Source organism: Pelodiscus sinensis, chromosome 1 (assembly GCF_052426305.1).
Source record: "Pelodiscus sinensis isolate ZL-2025 chromosome 1, ASM5242630v1, whole genome shotgun sequence".
NCBI lineage: Eukaryota > Metazoa > Chordata > Testudines > Trionychidae > Pelodiscus > Pelodiscus sinensis.
In genome coordinates, this window is record NC_143052.1 from 213,774,946 (window position 1) to 213,795,955 (window position 21,010).

Below are 21,010 nucleotides of genomic sequence, written 5' to 3' on the forward strand. Positions count from 1 at the left end.
CGATAAACAAAAGCTTATAGGTTAATGCTGTAGACTACATGCATCCCCACACTTGCCAGTAAATTATTTAGCAGGCTGGCCAGCAGCCCGGCTCAGCCCTAGCTTGCGATGGGTCCGGGACCTACCTCCACTGGATCTCTGCATTTAAAGGGTATTAGGAGCTGGCAGGCAGGCAGTCCAGCTCAATTCTGGTTCACACTGGGTCCAGGAGCTCAGACCACCCCATAGAAAGGGACTGCTGCCACTCCATGCCACTGCCTCTTCTTCAGAGGCAGTAGCACATGGCAACAGGCAGCCGGTCCACAAGGGAAGCTAGTTTTTAAAGCTAGTTGGCTTCCCTCACCGACCAGCTCCCACCAGGCACCCCATGCTGCTGTCTCTGATACACTGGAAGCAGCGCAGAGTCTTCTTGGGAGTGAGGCTGCTGACCTGACCCTCAGGGACTAGAGAATAGTCGATTAACTGATAAAAATTCATGAGGTTACTTGACTATTCAATTAACCGATATTTAACATCCCTACTGGAGATAGCTAATGTCACGACAATATTTTAAAAAGACTCCTGGAATTTACAGGCTGGTACAAGTTGGACCTCCCTGGTCCAGCATCCTCAGTACCTGACTGGTCCTGGACAAGGAAGTTTGCCAGACCAAGGGATGTCAGGCCTCCAGTCTCTTGGGTGGGTCCCAGACATGTTGGCTTTGCTACCCCACCAGCTCCACTGTCCCACCAGCTCTGCTGCCCTTCTGGCCCTGGCAGCAGGCGCCGCTCTCGGCTGTTGGCAGCCTCTACTGCTGGGGCTTTCTTGTCCAGTGGTTCTCTGGTCTAGTAACATTCGTGGTCCTATTGGATTCCTTCCTCAAGGCAATGCCCCTACTTTGCCTTTCTTCACTCCCTCCCCTTTCCCTCCATCACTCTCTCTCCCCCACACTCACTCACTCTCACCAGGCAGGGGCAGGGAGTTGGGGTGCAGGCTCTGAGCTGAGGGTGGGACTGATGGGTTCAGAGTTTGGGAGTGGGACTCATGGCTGGGGCAGGAATTGTGAGGCGGTTTTGTGGCATGGATTCTGGTAGGGAGCTTGAGTGCAGGAGGGGCTTACAGCTGTGAGTACAGGAGGGGTGAGGGCTCTGGGTGCAGGTTTTGGGGTGAGAATGGGGAGGAGCAGTTTGGAGTGAAGGAGGGGCTCAGGGCTAAGAAAGAGGACTGAAGGCAGAGAACTGGGAGGGAGTTTTGGTTGTAGGAAGAGGTGCAACACTGGGGATAGGGTTTGGAGTGCAAGCTTAGGCCATGTGGTGCTTATCTTGGGTGGCTCCCAGAAGTGGCTGGTGTGTATGGCTCTCAGACTTAGGGGCATTGCCTTCGCCTGTCGGCACCGCCCCCGCAGGTCCATTTGCTGCGCTTCCCAGCCAGTATGAGCTATGTCGGCTCTTAGGGTGGGGACAGTGTGCAGAGACCCACTTACTGCCTCTGTGCCTAGAACCCAGACGGATATGCTGGCTGCTTCTGGGAGCCACGTGGAGCCAGGGCAGGTAGGGAACCTGCCAGCCCTGCCTAAAATCTCCTGAATGGCATTCAGTAACCAGTGGGAAATAGATGCCAACTCTGTGAGACTCCCAGCTGATCTGGGAGGGGTGGCATCCCTATCTGTAACTGACTAAAGGACAGGAAACAATGAGTAGGAATAAATGGTCAGTTTTCAGAATGGAGAAAGGTAAACAATGGTGTCACCCACTGACCTGTCTGGGCACAAGTGCTGTTCAACATATTCATAAATGATCTAGAAAAAGAGGTAAACAGAGAGGTGGCCAAATTTAGAGATGATACAAAATAACTTAAGATAGTATAGTCCAAAGCAGACTGCAAAGTTACAAAGGAATGTCACAAAACTGGGTTACTGCGCAACAAAATGACAGATGAAATTCAATGCTGATAAATGCAAAGTAACACACATTGCGAAACATAATCCCAAGTGTGTGTGTGTGTGTGTGTATATATATATATATATATATATATATATATATATATATATATATATATATAAAATTATGCTGTCTAAATCAGTGGTCACCAACCAGTAGATCGGGATCTACCAGTAGATCTTGGAGCCTCTGACAGGTGATCCTGACTGGTTTGGGCAGGAAGCTATCAAGTGCTGGCACTCCAGTTGCCCCACCACCCACTGTCATGCTGCTCCTGCCCTCTGCCTTGGAGCTGCTCCCCTGGGAGCCTCCTGCTTGTTGTGCAGAGTGTGAGAGGGAGAAGAAGTGGGTGCTTATGTCAGGGTGTCCTTCCACTCCCCACCTCTGTACCCCATCTCCACACAGGGAGAAGGGGATGGAGGGAGCTTGGCAATGCAAATCTCTCTCTCTCTCTCACACTGTGTGTGTGTCTGTCATTCTCACAAACACACACTGTCCTTCACTCTCATCTCCCAACCCAACACATATGTGGGGAGTTGTTACTACTTTTACTGCTTGCAAAGAGGGTTATTTGTGGTTTTGACTGGTCGGTGCATTTCATAATTTTCATTTCTCTCTTATGCTTAAATTTAATTCTTTGAGTAGTGAGCTCTAAAATGCCACACCTGTCATGGCTGGAGTAATTATCCTTATGGGAATTACTGTTCCTGGCAGTGGCTGGCATGTCCCTGCAGCCCCTGAGAGAGGCAGAGCAGGGGGGCTCCACAAGCCGTCCTTGCCTGCAGACACCACTCCTGCAGCTCCCATTGATCAATAGCAGGGAACTGTGGCCAGCAGAAGCTGTGGGCTCAGTGCCTGTAAATGAGGGGCAGCGCATGGCACCATGCAGCCATTGCTGTACATGCCAGCTGATTTCAGGAGTAGTGCAGGGCCAGGGCAGGAGTAAGCTGCCTTAACCCCGCAGCTTTACCAGCCAGAAGCCGTCTCAGTTAAACAGTGCCCAACCAGAGTCTGTCTCCTGAACTTCTGTCCCAGCCTTGAGTCTCCTACTGCACCCAACCTCCTGCCCCAGAAGTTAGTCCCCCTGAACTCAAATTCCTTCCCAGAGCTTGCACCCTGAAACCCCTCCTGGACCCCAATCCTCTACCCTGGGCTATGCCCGGAGCCCCTCCCACACTCCAAACTCCTTGGCCCAAGACCAGAACCTGCTCCTCAACCCTCTACCCAGCCTGGTGAAAGTGAGTGATGATGGGGAAGAAGAGGGATGAAGTGAACAGGGTGAGGCCTCAGAGAAGGTGTGGAGCAGGGGCGGGGCCTCAGAGAAGAGGCAGGAAGGAAGCAAGGCACAGTTATCTGGGTTTGAGGTAGATCTTATATTGCACTTAAATTGAGAAAGCGATCTTGTGGTTAAAAAGGTTGGAGACCACTGGTCTAAATTATCACTTGAGAATGAGTTCTTGGGTCATTATGAATAGCTCTCTGAAATCATCTACTCTGTGTACAGAGGCAGTGGAAAAAAAAGCTAATGTTGTTAGGAACCCTTAGGGAAAGATATGAGACAGAAAATATCATGATGTCACTATTTAAAGCCATGGTACACCCACACCTTGAATCCTGCATGCAGTTCTGGTCATCCCATCTCAAAAAAGATCTATTAGAAATGAAAAAGGTACAGAGACAGGCAAAAAAGTGATTATGGGCATGGAACATCTTCCATATGAGGAGAGATTTAAAAGGCTTGGACTGTTCAATTTAAAAAAGAGATTTAGGGGATGTATGATAGTTTTCTAAAATCATGACCAGTGTGGAAAAAGTAAATAAGGAAATGTTATCTACCACTTTGCATAACACAAGAACCAGGGGTCATCTAATGAAATGAATAGGCAACAGATTTAAAAACAAAACATAAAGAAATATTTCTTCACATGACACGCTGTCAACCTGAAGAACTCATTGCTAGGGAATATTGTGAAGGACAAATAATTAACTGTGTTCAAAAAAGAAATAGGCCAGGTCTACACTACATACTTTTACTTTAGTATAACTATATCACTCACAAGTATGAAAAATCCACATCCCTGAACAATGTAGTTATTCCAGCTTTAATCCCTGATGTAGACAGAGCCAGCATAGCTATTGCCTTTTGTGGAAATGGAATTATTAAGCCAGTGTGAATGCTCTTTCCCTTTGAGTTTAGGGTGTCTTCACCAGAAGCTCTACAAGGGTGCGCCTACACTGCACTGTAGGTTGACAAAAAATGTGCAATTTGAATTACACAAATTGTGTATCTTATTTTGATGTTATTTCGAAATAGCTTATTTCAAAATTTGGTACTGTCTACACAGCACTTGTTTTGAAATAAATGGCTATTCCGAAATGTCCTTTACTCCTTGTGGAATATGGTTTACAGGGATGTCGGAATAGCAACCCCGTTATATTTCCAGATAACGGGTGCACTCAAAAGCTGTGGAATATTCAAGTATTCTGAAATAGCACTGCAGTGTAGATGTAGCTCAACAGTGCAGCTGCGCTGATGCATGTCTGTAGTGTAGACATGCCCTCAGATAAGTTTGTGGAGGATAGGTCCATCAGGGGCTATTAGCCAAGATGATCAGAGGTGCGACTCCATGAGCTGAGGGTCCTAAGGCTTTGACTGACAGAAGAATTGGGCATTTATCAAGAGAGCCATCGTCTGTCTTCCACGTTCCCTCTGAATTATTTAGCATTGGTCACTATCAGAAGACAGGATCCTGGCCTTAGATTGGGATGAGCTAACTTGTTGGTCCAAGGGCCACGTCTAAGTAGGGAAACTGTTTGTTGGGCCATGAATGTATGGCTGGGGCAGGCAGTGGGGCTGCGAGGTGCAGGAGAGGGCTCAGGGCAGAGGGTTGAGATGTGGGAGGAGCTTCTGGTAAGGGGGTTGTTTGCAGGAGAGCCTTCAGGGCTGGGGCTGGAAAGTGGGAAGGGGTGAGGAGTGCGGACTCCAGCCAGGCACTGCATACCTCAGGTGGCTCCCAGTTGGCAGTGCAGTGGGGCTGGAGTAGCTGGCATGTCCAGCAGTGGCTCCTGGAGGTGTGAGGGGGACAGCTGGCTCCGTGTGCTGTCCCTGCCTCCAGGCACTATCCCCACAGCTTCCATTGGCCATGGTTCCCTGGCTAATGAGAGTTGCTGGGATAGCGCCTGTCGATGACAACAACTCACAGAACCCTCTGCCCCCATCCTCCTGGTGCTGCAGGGATGTGCTGGCTGCTTCTGGAAGCAGCACGGGCCCCTGACAGGCAGGGAGCCTGCCTTATCCCCACTGTGCTACTGGAATGCCTAAAGGCTGGATTAAAAGCCCTGACCATACAGATGCAGTCCGCAGGCTGTACTTTGCCCACCCTGCCTTAGATGGACTTGGACTTGACCCACTGTAGCTGTTCTTATGGTAACCAGAATTGTTAACGGTATGCAGATGATGTTTTATCAATGCCTTGTATGATGGCATCAGTATTTCCATGCCTTGTTCTTCTCCTGTATTGATTACTGTATTCTCCTCTTCAGCTGCTCTGCTCTTCACTTCTTCTCACTCCAGTTCTGTCCAAAAAACCATTACTAAATTCTAATTATTATTGTGGCATTCTAACCATGGTGAGCACCTAAAATGAGGGTCTTACATTTTTGTTTCTTCTCAAATTCTGTGCCACTGTCTCCTTTTGTTCCCACTCAGACACAGAATTTTTTTTCAGTCCATTTTCATCTTTTTTCTTCACTCTCAACCTGTCTCTTATTCTCTTTCCTTTTGTCCACCAAGCATAATTTTTCTTTCCTTTCATTTTGGTTCCTCCTTGAAAACAGTTTCTTCTAAAAAGCCATTGTTGGTTCTCTCATGGCGACCTCCCACATCCAAACTCTTACGCTATTTCTTGTCTATCTTAATTTGTACGTTAACTGAGGCAGGAAATATGACTTTGTCTATAAAACAGCATGCACAATGTTAGGCCTATTGAAAATAATAAATCCAGGCATATGTTTCTAAACTTTTCCTTGATCTTTGTTTTCCAGGACATGGTGTCTCAGAAAAACACAGTAAGTATTAAATCTTAATATTTTTAACATAATGTGAGGATGCCACAAATGATTTAACTTCAAGTGACTAACATGAAAAATACCACTGGGTATTGCATAAGTGGGAATGCAAAGTCATGCAGTAGTTGCTATACAATAATCAAGAAGGCTGCTTTCTTTAGGTACAGTGTAAATTACAGAAAATCATGCTGACTTCTTTTCTAATATATGTTACTGGTGATAGTTTCAGAAAGTAGTTTCTTTGTGACTGCTGGGAAGATGTACACAATAGATTTCATTTGACTACATGACCCAAGAGGTCGGTGAAAAAGCTTGAGGCAGATTTTGATAATGATTATATATGGTAGATGGACAACCAAGACTGCTCATTTTAAAAGTTTTGGGTTTTTCTGTGTGTTTGGTTTTTAGCTGTGATGCTTTTTAAATTCCAGGAAACATATATAGAAAGATTCATGGTTCTTACAAAAAGAAATATGGTTCTTAAAACAAAATTGTTAGTATTACGTATTCTTACCAATTAAGACTAAACAGACCAGAAAACCTAGTCCAATTTAAAACACATTTGGATGTTTTAGTTCTGTACTATATGCATTATATATGTAAACTAATGTTAAAGGATGATTTAGCTCTTTCTGTGGTTATGTAGCTTATGACATTTTAGATCATATAAGTGGCCATTCTCAATTTAATACAGTATTGTCTAAAGTTGAGAACTAACTGTTACTTAGTAGAGATCCAAAACCTTGCTTTTTTAACACTTTTAGTTTTCATTCGCACATTCACCTAAGACTTTTATTCTATTTTGCATTACAGAGCAAGAATAAAGACACAAACATGTTAATTTTTCTTTGAAAACAAGCAGTTTTAAAACTTTTAAATCAGAGCTACGGGTTAAATTTGGTAGCTATAAAGCACAGCGTAGATTTAAAAAACTACTGTGGATACCAGTGCATATAGGGCTAGATTAAAGTAAGAATATGAGTAAGAGGTGTTATGCTCTCAACCCATTTACTTTACCTACCTGGTAAGGCCTCATTGTAGCTCCAGATGTAGAATGAAGTGAGCTCACTATTGTCTGTGAATATGCTCCCTGCAAATACAAAGGGTCAGGTGGAACCCTTGTTTCTGCTCTAGCTGGCCTGAGCAGCTGACTAGGTACTATAAGGAGACATAAATTGACCTTTTCAAGAGCTACACTATTTGTTGCATCCATACCCAGAGCAAGAGAGGAGCAGAGGAAGCATAGTGATTGAATCTCAGTTTCTCCTCCGAGCTGATCTTGATACGGTGCAATTATGTGCTGCCTCTTCATTCAGGACTGTAACTCCTGATATCTTTGACTGAAGTGTTTACTGACTGTTGTAGTAAAATGCCATCTCAGAGAATAACTAATTTTAAATACCAAGCATGTATTCTTGACTTTTTGAAAAGAAAAAAAAAAAGAATTTGGCTTGCTTGAAATGTGATAGTAAATTATGCTTACATTTATTTTATTAATTTGTTATCTCTGATCAGTTTTATTTGAAATTACTGTTATAAAGTTGCTAAGTTAACAAACTAATTACACTAGTAGATCGAAGTTGTATAACTAAACTGAAATTACTGTTTCTCTACATAAACAAGAGTCTGTTTTCTCCCCTCCAGAAGTAACTGCATTCTGTAGACAAGATTGCAAGTTATTGCTGTTACAGTATTCTATCAATGATTCATTTGAAGCTTCTGATAAAGAGGGTTACTTCACTCTTTGAATAATTACAGTATCAGTGTACATGTAAATATAAATCAGATGAAGTGAACTGCTAATTAGCCCTTTAGGTTTAAATGGTGAATATTTTGCTACTGTGACATGTGTTTGTTTCTTGTTTAATTGTTCTCCATTGGGGAAATCCTTGCTTTAGTGTACAGCACTGACTGTGCCTTCTGTTAAGCAGTGGAGATCAGTAGGGGAAAGACTATTTCCCATCTCTGCCTTGAGCTATGTAGAATTCACAGAGTTGCTATTGCAGTTTTCAGGAAGTAGTGTTGCCTGCAACCCCTTTGTGCTTTGCTGGGAGAAGAATTGAAACCGTTCCTAGCTACATTATCCCTCTCATTCTGGCAGTGCAAACGCAGATCCTCATGTATTGTATGCTAAGTACAGACCTACTGCAGAAATATTAGGGTTGCCAGATGGTTGAAACAAAAATACAGACCCTCCCCCCCCCCCCCCCAAAAAAAAACCCAGGAAAAAATTCTGTTGAAAGTAAAAAAAAAGGGGGGGGGGGGAGACCAGAGTTGTTGAGCAAGGACTTATTAAGCCAAAAAAGAAATTAAATTAAAACAGCATGTCCCCTTAAGAGTGAGTGAAGGGATAGGAACAGGGGAGAGATTGGGCACTAAGACCCAGGGGAAAAGATTGCTTCCCCTAGGTCTTTTGGCTGGCAGCCATTTTGTGCTGCAGCCTTGGGGAACCAGGTAAGCATGGGGGCTGGGGTCGGGGCTAGGGATGTTGGGAGCCAGGGGGGAGGCCAGGCGCTGAGTCTTTGTAGGGTTGCCAGGTGCCTGGCATTTTCGCCTCCTGGCCGGGGAAAAATTCAGAAAATACCAGACATTTTAGGTGTCCAGTATTCTCTGAATTTTTTTACTGAACAGGATCCGAAAATACCGGACTGTCTGGGTGAATACTGGACACCTGGCAACCCTAGCAGCAGAGCCTGCTCTGCAAAGCAGCCGCCTGCTACCCAAAGCAGAGAGGCAGACCCCAGGGCAACACAATGGCAGGGTGGGGGAGAGGGGAGGCGACCCTGGGTAGGAAGGTGACTCCCCCATAGCCAAGTCTTTGGGTGTCCCAGTGGAAGGAAGCGGGAATTCCACCCTAGTCAGTTTGGCTGAGAGCCCATGGAAAGCGCCTAAACAACCACAAAGCACCTGAGGGCTTCTGTCCTGGACTACAGCTCCACACCCTGCTTGAACAGCGCTCAGGGACAGGACTTCTCCTTCTCCTCCCCAAGGCGTCACTCCTAGGCCAGAAGCAACCAGCTGAAGGCTCCCAGCCCCCGATCACGCCTCGCCGCCCAGCTACTCTCCCCGCCCCTGCCAGGCTTCTGATGCCACCAGAGGATCGGGGCCACGATTGCTGCTGGGAGCCTCAGGTTGCGTTAGAAGCCTGGTGGGGGCGAGGGGAGTGGCTGGGAGTCCCAGCCAATCCTCCCACCCACATCAGGCTTCCATCTGGTGCCCAGCTGGAAAAATCAGAGAATACTGGACACTGCACGTGTTTGGAATTGTCTGTTTTTGTTTTGGTTTTGGTTTTTTTTTACCTGGCAGAGGGAGCAAATAGCAGACTGTCAGGTAGGATACCGGACACCTGGTAACCCTAGACACACTTGCCATTACATCACAGTCTACATTGCATCTTATTTAGAAAATACCAGACATTTATATTTTCTCAATTTGTTTCCCAAACAGAAAGCTCTAATACTGGGACTGTCTGGTTCAAAACCGGACACCTGGCAACCTTATGCAGAATCTTTTCCCTTAAGACACTAGTAGGCCACCCATGTCCTGTGGGCTTTTGTGGGCCCATTGGGGTTATACATGCGGCCCGCGTAACACTCTTCTGCCTCTTCCCTCCATGCAGGCTGAGAGCCCTGCACTTAGCTGCTCCTCCCCTTCCCTCTCAAAACTTCTGGAATGCAGTGAATGAGCTGATTCATGGTACTCCATTCCAGTATTTCTGGAGGGGGATGTGCAGGGATGGTACATACTTGGGGGGAGAAGGCAGGGAAGGAGCCAGGTGGGGATTTGAGGGGAGGGGAGGGGTGAAGTGGGGGCATGGCCTGCAGTTGGGGAGGGAGGGCTGAGCAGCTCCTGGCAAAACAAGAAGCCGCACACATTTAAACCAAGAGCATGTATGAGATGCATGATGATTGCCCACCACACACAGAGCTATCTGCTTCCTCTACTACTTTTATGTTACTTTTGCCAGCAATTTAATTTGCCCCAGTAGTGGATCACTTTGTGTTGGACAGGCATGATACAGAAGGAGAATCAAGTGCAATGTAATGAATCTTATTCTTGGGGTCATAGCTAGTGCCCATGACCAATTGCAGTCTAGTGTCCCACTGAGATGGATGGCCACCCTTGTGGCCCATTCACTAGCCTTGGTTGCCCAATGTTGCCATAAGGACTTAATATTTTAGTGTTGTCTTTTATTCTGGAAATCTCAAATCCCATAAAAAGGGAGAAGAAAATCACAGTGCGAGAGCAGTAATTGAAATGCATAAAAATGCAGAGTAGATAGATGTCAAATGTTTTCCTTGTAGTGATTGTTTCTTAATCTTAAATAAATAAGTAAACCTGAGGAAATGATTACTGTTTTCCCGTTAAGGAAAATGTAAATCATTATACCAAACTCTGCTTCGGGGAATGAAGGAGTATATAGAGAAAGTTGAATAGAAATTGAGAACACTATATTGCAAACAGTTAAGCAGTTCATTTGGTATTTGGCCTGTATCTGTAGCTGAAACATGAAAACCACAGAGCAGCTCTGTAAGGCTGAGTAATAAGATTGCAACATAGATTTAACAACCTATTATATGAAAAATATAAGGGTGGGAAAACTGCAAATATAGCTTCCAACATCCGTAATGAAATATTTTGAGATAAGATTGGAATAAGAGTTTGTTCTATTTGACTTCCCCAAAGCAAGCAATTAAAATTCTGCATTGCTAATTTACTGCCCCACTGAGATGTTTAAAGCATGCAGTATGCAATTCGGAGCTCAGTTCCCAAGACTGAATTGAGCTCGCATGTTATTAAAGGTCAAAATTCTCCATATCCCTTCCATTAGGTATTTCTTCTTGTGTGGAACTGATTGTAGCCTTAAGGGCAGTCCGCTGCTTATTTCAGTCAGAGATAGGGTAGGCATAGTTCTACTGTTTCTGTCAAATCAGTTATCTAGCAAATAAATCACAAATATACAGCTTTGTAGAATCTTTTTTTTTTTTTTGCTGTTACTGTCACCGGTTCCAGCTTGGGGGGCTGGCGTCAGGCTCCCCGGGGGCGGGGTCGTACCCCCCCTAGAAGTCCCTTCCTACCCCAAGTCCGATCCCACCGGCTCTTGTCCTCCCGCGTCCCGTGGGGTAAGTCCTCCAGGCGGCCGTGCCTTGCCTCTGGCTTGCCGTCCACCCTGATCTCAGCGGCCGCTGGCTCTGGCCTCCGTCCCAGCCACGGCTCATCCGTCCCTGCCGGCCTCTTACCCCGTTCCTGGCCTCTGGCCCCGCTCGAGTCGTCTCGTGGCTTCGGTGCCGCCAACTCCTGCAGGGGGAAGGGGAACTGCCCACCGGCTGACCGCCCCGGCCTGTGCTCCCGGTCTCCTGTTCCTCTCCCCCGCCCTCCCCCCCCCCGGCCTCCGTAGGCCGCTTTTTAAACTCCCCGCCCAACAGGGATTGCCGGCTTCCGCCCGGCCGGCCTCACTCCCCCGGCTCTGGGGTCCTCCTGCCCGCCGGGTTGCCTGCCACCCTCCACCACCTCTGCGCAGCGGCAGACGGCGTTTCCCAACCCTGGCCGCGGGAGGGGGTTTCCCGGCTCTTGTCCCCCCCTCCCGGGGGGCTGGCTGCCCTTCCCTGTGCCGGGGTCGAGTGCGGGGTTGGAGTCCCCGTCACACACCTCCACCCCGGTCTCCTGTACCTCCCCGGCTTCTGGACACCTAGACAGAAAATCCACGTTCACGTGATCTCGCCCCGCCCGGTGTACCACCCTGAAGGTAAACTGCTGCAGGAATAAGTACCACCTCATTACGCGGGGGTTAGCCTCCCACATGTTGTGCATCCACGTCAGTGGTGCGTGGTCCGTGACTAACACGAAGGGGCCTCCCAGAAGGTAGTATCTTAGGGTATGTCTACACTACAGCACTAATTCGAACTAACTTAGTTCGAATTTGTTAATTCGAACTAAGCTAATTCGAATTACCGCATCTACACTTAAAAACTAGTTTGAATTAGCGTTTTGCTAATTCGAACTAGCATGTCCACACTGAATGGACCCTGAACCGAGGTTAAGGATGGCCGGAAGCAGTGCCGGCAGGGCATCAGATTAGGACATAGAGCGTGGAGCTGCTGTCTCAGGCTAGCCGAGGGCTGTGCTTAAAGGGACCCGACCCCCACCCCGGACAGACAGTTCTCAGGGGTGCCCCGCTTGCAAAGCAGTCCTGGCTTGGAGTACCCTGAGTGCCCACACATCACAGCACTCGGCCATCAGCCTGGCTGCACTTGCCGCAGGCTGCCATCCGGGGGGGGGGTCAATCAAGGGGCTTCAGGAGAGCTTCCACCCCCCGAAGCCCGCAGAGCCAGCCCAGTCCTCCCCATCGGGGGCTCGTACCCCATTCCTCCCTCACCTCCTTCCACTTACCCCTCCCTAGCCCCCCTTCCTGATGTACAAAATAAAGGACACGTGTGTTCAAAAATAGAAACTGTCTTTATTGAACAAAACTCGGGGACACTGGGAAAAGGAGGTGGGAGAGGGGAAGAGAGAGGGTGGGAGAGGGGAGGGCAACTAAAATGATCAGGGGTTTGGAACAGGTCCCATATGAAGAGAGGCTAAAGAGACTGGGACTTCTCAGCTTAGAAAAGAGGAGACTGAGGGGGGATATGATAGAGGTCTATAAAAGCATGAGTGGTGTGGAGAGGGTGCATAAAGACAAGTTCTTCATTAGTTCCCATAATATAAGGACTAAAGGACACCAAATGAAATGAATGGGTAGCAGGCTTCAAACTAATAACAGAAAGTTGTTCTTCACAAAGCAAAGAGTCAACCTGTGGAACTCCTTGCTGCAGGAGGCTGTGAAGGCTAGAACTATAACAGAGTTTAAAGAGAAGTTAGATAAAGTCATGGAGGTTGGGTCCATGGAGTGGTATTAGCCAGGGGGTAGAAATGGTGTCCCTGGCCTCTGTTTGTGGAAGGCTGGAGATGGATGGCATGAGACAAATGGCTTGGTCATTGTCTTCGGTCCATCCCCTCCGGGATAGCTGGTGTTGGCCGCTGTCAGCAGACAGGCTACTGGGCTAGATGGACCTTTGGTCTGACCCAGTACGGCCGTTCTAAGCTCGGGGCTCAGGGTCGGGGGTCTCACTGGACCACCTTGATTTTCATGCAAACCTGCTCCTGGGTGGCCAGGCTGGAAGCTATCCTGCCCTAGACGGCCACTTTCCTGTGCCTAGTGCGGAGGTTGTGGATGAGGTCCACGATGTCTGCACTAGACCTCTTTGCCGACCTGGGCAGGCTCCCCGGAGCTGCCAGCCTGGTCCCGGGAAGAGGCGGAGGGCTGGGTGGCAGCGGGTGGCTGGCTTGTGCCGTGCCAGTTGCAGGGTCTGCTGGCTGGGTGCTGGCAGGCTTGCACCTGGCACGGGCACCGTAGCCAGCCCTTGCCCCTTTAAGGGCTCCGGGGCCGGGAGGGGGACAGAAGAGTTTCCCTGGTAGTGCCCAGAGTGGTCACCAGGGAAAGCTGGGGAGGGCTAGCCTCCAACAAGTTCAAATTAAGTGGCTACACAGCCCTTAATTCAAACTACTTAATTCGAACTAGGCGTTAGTCCTCGTAGAATGACGTTTACCTAGTTCGAATTAAGCGCTCTGCTAGTTCGTATTAAGTTCGAACTAGCGGTTTGCCTGTGTAGCGCCTATCAAAGTTAATTCGAACTAACGTCTGTTAGTTCGATTTAACTTTGTAGTGTAGACATACCCTTAGTGTTTCCACTGCCCATCTAATAGCCAATGTCTCTTTCTCAATTGTAGAGTAATGTTGCTCTCGCAATAGCAGTTTGCGGCTCAAATATAGAATAGGCAGCTCCCCTGCTGGGTGTTTCTGCGCTAGCACTGCCCCGATACCGACGTCAGACGCATCCGTCTGCACTATGAAGGGTTTGTTGAAATCCAGCTGGGCCAGCAGCGGGGCGGAGGTTAGACGTTGCTTTAATTGGCGGAAGGCTTGCTCGCACTGGGCCGTCCACCGCACCTGCTGGGGGCTGCCTTTCGTTGTCAGGTCCGTCAGCGGTGCCGCTAGTGTTTCAAACTGCGGAATAAATCGTCGATAATATCCGGCGAGGCCCAAAAACTGCCTCACCTGCCTCTTTGTAGTGGGGGCCTTGTAGTCCCGCACCGCCTTTACTTTGGCCACCTGTGGCTGTAGGCGTCCCCGCCCCACAACGTAGCCCAAATACGCCACTTTTGTTTGGCCGAATGCACATTTTTCCGGGTTGGCCGTCAGTCGTGCTTCCTCGAGGGCCCGCAGTATCGCTCTGACCTGGGTCAGGTGGTCTTCCCAGGACGTGCAAAAAATGACGATGTCGTCAATGTATGCGACAGCGTACTCCTGGTGGTCCCGCAGCAGCTTGTCCATGGCCCTCTGGAAGGTGGCTGCCGCCCTGTTGAGGCCGAATGGCATCATTGTGAACTGGTATAAGCTGAAGGGAGTGGCAAAGGCAGTTTTTTCTTGCGATGCGGGTGTTAAGGGGATTTGCCAATACCCCTTCGTGAGGTCGATCGTTGATAGGTATTGGGCCTGCCCCAGTCTTCCCAACAGCTCCTCCACCCAGAGCATCGGGTACGTGTCAAATCGCGACAACGCGTTGACCCTCCGGAAGTCGATGCAGAACCTCAGGGTTCCGTCGTTTGGGGACGAGGACGATGGGGCTCCTCCACCCGCTCCTGGATTCTCGGATCACCCCTATCTGCAGCATCTTGTGTATCTCCTCTTTTACCGTGCCCCACATCTTCCGTGTCAAGGGCCGGAGGGGTTCCCGCACCTTCTGTCCCGGTGTGGTGCATATGTGGTGCTGGCCCAGTGTCGTCCTGCCCAGTCGTGTTGATAGTACCGATGCAAACTCCCGCAGCACGGCTTCCATTTCCCGTTTTTGCACCGCCATTAGTTCCGCCCCTAGGGTGGCCTTCCCTGGCATCTCCTCTAGGTCACCCCCCCAGGGTCCTAATTCGGGCTCAGCCGGGCGGGTTGTGGCCATCAGCCCCTCACGGGCCTTCCATTTCTTCAATACATTTATATGGTAAATCTGTGTACCCTTCCTGTGCTCTGGCATTCGGATCTCATAATCGACAGGACCTACTTGCCGCACGACCTCGTAGGGGCCTTGCCACTTGGCCAGTAGCTTCAACTCAGCGGAAGGTAACAACAGTAGTACTCGGTCTCCGGGTGTGAAGGTCCTTACCCGTGCGCCCTGGTTGTAGTAGTGTGCTTGCTTGGCTTGGGCCTTTACCAGGTTCTCTCTCGCCACCTCCCCCACCACCTTCAGTTTTTCCCGTAGTTCTAAGATGTAGGGGACAGTACCTTTTACCTGTGAGCTCTTCTTCTCCCACTCCTCCTTGATCAGGTCGAGTAGGCCTCTCAGCTGACTCCCATAGAGCAGTTCGAACGGCGCGAACCCTGTGGACGCCTGTGGTACCTCTCTTATGGCGAATAGGAGGGCCAGCAGGAATTGGTCCCAGTCCCGTGGGTCTACCTCCACAAATTTCCGCAACATCGTTTTCAGTGTTCTGTTGAAACGGTCCACCAGCCCATCCGTTTGTGGGTGGTACTTGGAGGTACGGAGCCTCTTGACCTTTAGTAGCCGACATAACTCCATCATGACTCGCCCCATCAAGTTGCTTCCTTGGTCGGTTAGTATCTCATGCGGTAGGCCTACCCTAGAAAACATTTTGACCAGCTCTGCGGCTATCACCGGGGCCTTAGTGGTCCGGAGTGGGACCGCCTCTGGGTACCGCGTCATGTAGTCTGTTACGACCAGGATATGTTGGTTGCCCTTGCGGGACCTGTCCAGGGGCCCACTAGTTCGAGGGCTGTTCTTCGAAAGGGGGTGTCCACCACCGGTAAGGGTACCATGGGAGCTCGGGGAACGTTCCTCCCGGCCACCCGCTGGCACTCGGGGCAGGATTTGCAGAAGTCCTTAACCGCTTTGTGCACCCCGGGCCAATAGAAGCGTGGCAGTATCCTTTGCAGCGTCTTTTCTGCCGCCAAATGTCCTGCCCAGGGGTTTGCATGCGCGGCCTCCAACACCCTCCACTGATAACGGGTCGGCACCAGGAGCTGCCACACCTCCCCCTCTTGTCCCGGCCTCGAGGTGACCCTATATAACTGATCGGCTATTACCTCGAACCGAGGCCCCTGTTTCCCTTGCGTCCAGGGGTCGTCGCCCGTCGAGGTATGTTCCCATGCGTGCTTCAGGGAGTCATCCTCCCACTGCTCTCGCACAAAGTCCAGGCCGGCTTCTGCACGTTGTTCTGCTGGAGTTTCGTTCGGGGCGTCCCCCATCTGGGCCTCCCGGGGGGGCCCTTTCTGTCCTCCGTGGCGGTGCCCCGCCTTCCTCCCTGGCCGTTCGCCTTTTCCCCCACTCCTCAATTAGTCTTTGAAAACCTGGCCAATCCCAGCCTAGGATTACGGGGTATGCTAGGTGCGGGGCCAGCGCGACTCGGCATCGCTTTGTCCGGGGGCCCTTCCGTATAAGCAGCCACCGGGTCGGATACCGCTTGACATCCCCATGGATGCACTGCATCTCTACAGCAGGGGCTTCAGGCTCCCGCTGTGGCACCAAGTCGCTCCGGACTACCTTCCAGTTACATCCGGAGTCTACTAGTGCCCACACGTTTTTACCCTCTAGTCCTACCTGCACTGTGATTTGTCGTCGTCCCGTCGTCTCGCCCGCCGCGAGGCGGTTAAGGCTCTGCCATACAAACAGTCCATAGAAGGGCACTCTCGTCGGTAATGGCCCACCTGCCCGCACTCGAAACATGCCCCTCGTTTTCCGGGCTTCAGCGTCCCCGGCGGTCCCCCCTCCTGTTCCCAGGAGGGACTCCTCTTTGGAGCTTCGGGGGCCCTCATCCGGGGGTCCTCTCCCCACCCTTTCCACAGGATGGGTGGCGCGCCGCCAGTGCCTCAGGCTCTGCTCGGCCGGACCCTGCCGCGGTCCTGTCTTGTACCGGTGCCGGCCACGATATCACCGGTTCCGTCTTCTTCCCCTGCTGCTGCCATATAGTTCTCCAGGATCGACGTGGCTTCACCCAGGGTCGAGGGTTGGTGTCGTCGCACCCACAGGCGGCCCTCCGATGGTATGATCTGCAAAAACTGGTCCAGCACGATCATCTCCACTACCTGGGTGGCCGATCTTTTCTCTGGCTCTAGCCAACGGTTGGCTGCCTCCCTAAGCCTCTGCACTACTGCCTGCGGGCCCTCCCCGGGGCGATACTTCTCCTCCCGGAACCTCTGCCGGTATGTTCCCGTGGTGATGCCCGCCTGGTCTAAGATGGCCTTTTTCACTTTCTGACAGTGCAGGGCATCTCGGGCGGGCAGGCCCCTATAGGCGCCTTGCGCGGGGCCGGTAAGATAGGGGGCTAGTAGTGTCGCCCAGCTTTCCTTTGGCCATCGGGCCGCAGTGGCGACCTGTTCAAAAGTCACAAGGAAAGCCTCCGGGTCATCGCTTGGCGTCATCTTGACCAGGCGTAGGGGCAGGGCCAAGGCCGGGCCTCCCCCCTCCCCGGGCGTCCCGAAAGGGTTCTGGACTCCCCGAGCCCCCTGCTGCAGCCATTGGTCTAGCTGCCTTTGCTGCTGCTCTAATAAGTCCTTCACTACCTTCTGCTGCTCCCTCTATTGCTCCGCCAACCTCGGGGTAGGAGCTGCGTTTGCTGTTGCCGCTGACTCTCCGCCAGCCCCTCCAGCAGCTTCCCTGTATCCATACTCTCCCCCCGGAGTCAGGCCTCCCCCGTCCACCCTGAGGTCCTATTTTTTTGGGGGGGGTGCCCTCCACCCCCTAAGGGCTCATGCCCATGTTCTCCACCAGTGTCACCCGTTCCAGCTCAGGGGGCTGGCGTCAGGCTCCCGGGGCGGGGTCGTACCCCCCCCAGAAGTCCCTTCCTACCCCGAGTCCGAGCCCACCGGCTCTTGTCCTCCTGCGTCCTGCGAGGAAAGTCCTCCAGGCGGCCGTGCCTTGCCTCTGGCTTGCCGTCCACTCCGATCTCAGCGGCCGCTGGCTTTGGCCTCCGTCCCAGTCACGGCTCGTCTGTCCCTGCCGGCCTCTCGCCCCGTTCCTGGCCTCCGGCCCCGCTCGGGTCGTCTCGTGGCCTCGGTGCCGCCAACTCCTGCAGGGGGAAGGGGAACTGCCCGCCGGCCGACCGCCCTGGCCCGTGCTCCCGGTCTCCTGTCCACCCCCCCCCCCCATGCCTCCGTAGGCCGCTTTTTAAACTCCCCGCCCAACGGGGATTGTCGGCTTCCGCCCGGCCAGCCTCACTCCCCTGGCTCCGGGGTCCTCCTGCCCGCCGGGTTGCCTGCCGCCCTCCGCCACCTCTGCGCCGCGGCGGACGGTGTTTCCCAACCCCGGCCGCGGGAGGGGGTTTCCCAGCTCTTGCCCCCCCCTCCCAGGGGGCTGGCTGCCTTTTCCTGTGCCAGGGTCGAGTGCGGGGTTGGATTCCCCGTCACAGTTACCATGAAGCAGTGATGATTTGTGAGCTGACTTGCAGTTCTATTCTTGGACTTGCAGGATGTATGTATGGGGGTAGTGTATTTATCCTTAGAGGGCAAGGATGAACTTGCCTGTTTTATTAGGTTTCCTACTTTCTCTTTTTCAAATCAAGACGGGATGGTTGCAGGAGTGTAACTTCAGAAAATCAGAAGCAGAGCTGGTCAAAAGCGTGACTTTCCACAATTATTTTGTAACATTTGTCAAAGTAAGGACAAATAAGATCACAAGAAAAAACAAGATGTAGGAAGAAGTGGAATTAATTAAGTTTTTTAAAAGATTGCTAGAATCAAAGGGCAGTATAGATATATTTAGGAATGAATAGGTTAAAAATCATCTGTCATTAATGGTCTAGTTATTTCTTAGTCCTTCCTTTATTGTAGCGGACTGCACTATATAATCTCTTGAGGTCCCTTCCAGACTCCAGTCTATGATTCTATGAGTCTATGATAGTGGGACGCATTTGGTTTATTTGAATATGGGCAGTGAGGGATGGTCCATTAAGTACAGCTCACATGGGAAAGTAATCACAAAATTATAAAAATATTGGGCTAGAAGGGATCTCAAGAGGTAATCAAATCAAGCGCTCTGCTAAGGCAGGACCAAATAAGCCTAGACAATCCCAATAGGCATTTGTCTAATCTTTTATCAAAAATCTCCAGTGATAGGGATTCCACAATCTCCTTTGGAAGTCTGTTTAATTGCCTTTTATAATTAGAAAGTTTTCTTAATATCTAATCTCAGGTTCGTAGCAAGGGTTGCTCACCCCGGGCGCATCATCAACAGGGGCACAAAGACACGATAAGTACAAATAATAAGATGTAAAGAATAAAATTAAAGAGCGTGACGCATGCTAACCTAAGGAGCAGGGGGCGCAAAATTAATAGTTTGCCAAGGCACAAAAATATCTGGTTACTGTGCCATCTAATCTAAATCTCTCTTCCTGCAGATTAAGCTCATTATTTCGTGCTCTACCGTTAGCAGCCATGGAGCAGTTGATCATTGGCCTCTTTATAACAGCTTATAACGTATTGGGTCCCAGATCAGTTTTCTTTTCTCAAAACTAAACATGCACAGATTTTTTTTAACATTTCCTCATAGATAGGTAAAGGGTTTTTTAAAGCCTTCTATAATTTTTGTTGCTGTCCTCTGGACTCTCTCCAGTTTGTCCACCTCTTTTGTCTTGCAAGCTTTTCAACTTGGTATCACCCACACTTTTTATAAGCATTTTCTCTGTTACTCCACTATTCAAGTCATGAATTAAAATATTAAATTCTATACCCAGGACTGACCCATGCAAGACCATAATAGACACACCCTTTCAGTTGGATACTGAACAACTGATAACTATTCTGAGTATAGTCTTTCTAATATATGTCCTTAAATTGGTGGTTTTCTAATGATCCAGAATTAACAATCTGTTATACTCTTGTTTTGGTGAAGGTGTTTAAAGAAAAATAGTACAAAGATTTAAAAAAAAAATCTATAAATCAAGCTGGTTATGTTACTAAATATCTGTGAGCCTGATCCAAAGTCCGGTGAAATCAATCTGAGACCTTTCATTGACTCAGATGGGATTTGAACCAAACACTGTGATAGCTCTTTATTACAGACAGTGGATGAAATCCTGCCTCTGTTGAAATCCATAGCAAAATTTCCACTGAATTCCATGGGAAGGATTTTACCTCGCCCAAGGGTGGGGAACCTCTGGCCCACAGGCTGCATACAGTTTATCAAGGTTACCCACTGATGGGCTGCCAGATGGTTTGTTTACCTGAGTGTCTGCAGCCATGGCTGTTCACAGCTTTGCCATTCCAACCAATAGGAGTGGTGGGAAGTGGTAGCCCACCCCACATCACTTCCCACAGCTCCCATTCACTGGAAATGGCAACCCAGGGCCACTGGGAGCTGCCAGCAACCATGGCTGCAGATGCTCAAGTAAACAAACTTTCTGGTGGCTCACCAGGGGCTAACCTTGACAAACTGCTTGTAGTTGGTGCACTGGAGGTTCTCCACCCTGAGTTAGTGTCATTGCCACAAGGAATTGTTATGTTGCCATCTAGGTAGGAAATCTGAGAAAAGTTTCAGTAGTTAATTAGATTGTAAATATTACCTGAATTTAGTGAATCTGCAGGAAAGGTAAATATATAGAACGAGATTCTAACACCTATACTCACACTGTGTAGTGCTTTACACAGCAGTCGCAATCCAAGTGAACCGGGAGCCTAGAGACTACAGCAATCAGTGCCAATAAGGATGAGTCAGGATCCTGATAAGTATTTTAAATTAGTAAGTTTACATACTATTTTCTTATTGTAACCTCACTTCATTAAAGTTTGTATGATATAGTTATTAGTTATTTTTTAAATCAGAATAGTAAGCGTCTATTTAGACAAGCATCTGAAGTAGAACACCAACCTCAAAGACTTCCCAGCAGGACACACAAATGAAAACTGTTTGACTTCTCACTAGAGACTCTTTTAATACAAAGTTTAAAACAAACAACAAACCCTTGCTAGTGGGCTTCTT

General features: G+C 49.5%; 1 protein-coding gene across 5 annotated transcripts in view; it reads left to right on the top strand.

Annotated features, from left to right (window-relative positions):
* MAP3K15 (mitogen-activated protein kinase kinase kinase 15) overlaps positions 1–21,010 on the top strand; it is a 159,437-nt gene that overhangs the window by 32,514 nt on the left and 105,913 nt on the right. For 4 of the 5 annotated variants that reach the window (XM_075913494.2, XM_075913486.2, XM_075913503.2 and 1 more), the window contains one exon: positions 5,964–5,987. In XM_075913494.2, the coding sequence (XP_075769609.2) occupies positions 5,964–5,987 (24 nt within the window). Of the gene's footprint in view, positions 1–5,963; positions 5,988–20,563; positions 20,771–21,010 lie in introns of those variants that run through there. The other variant, XM_025179890.3, reaches the window with a different exon arrangement.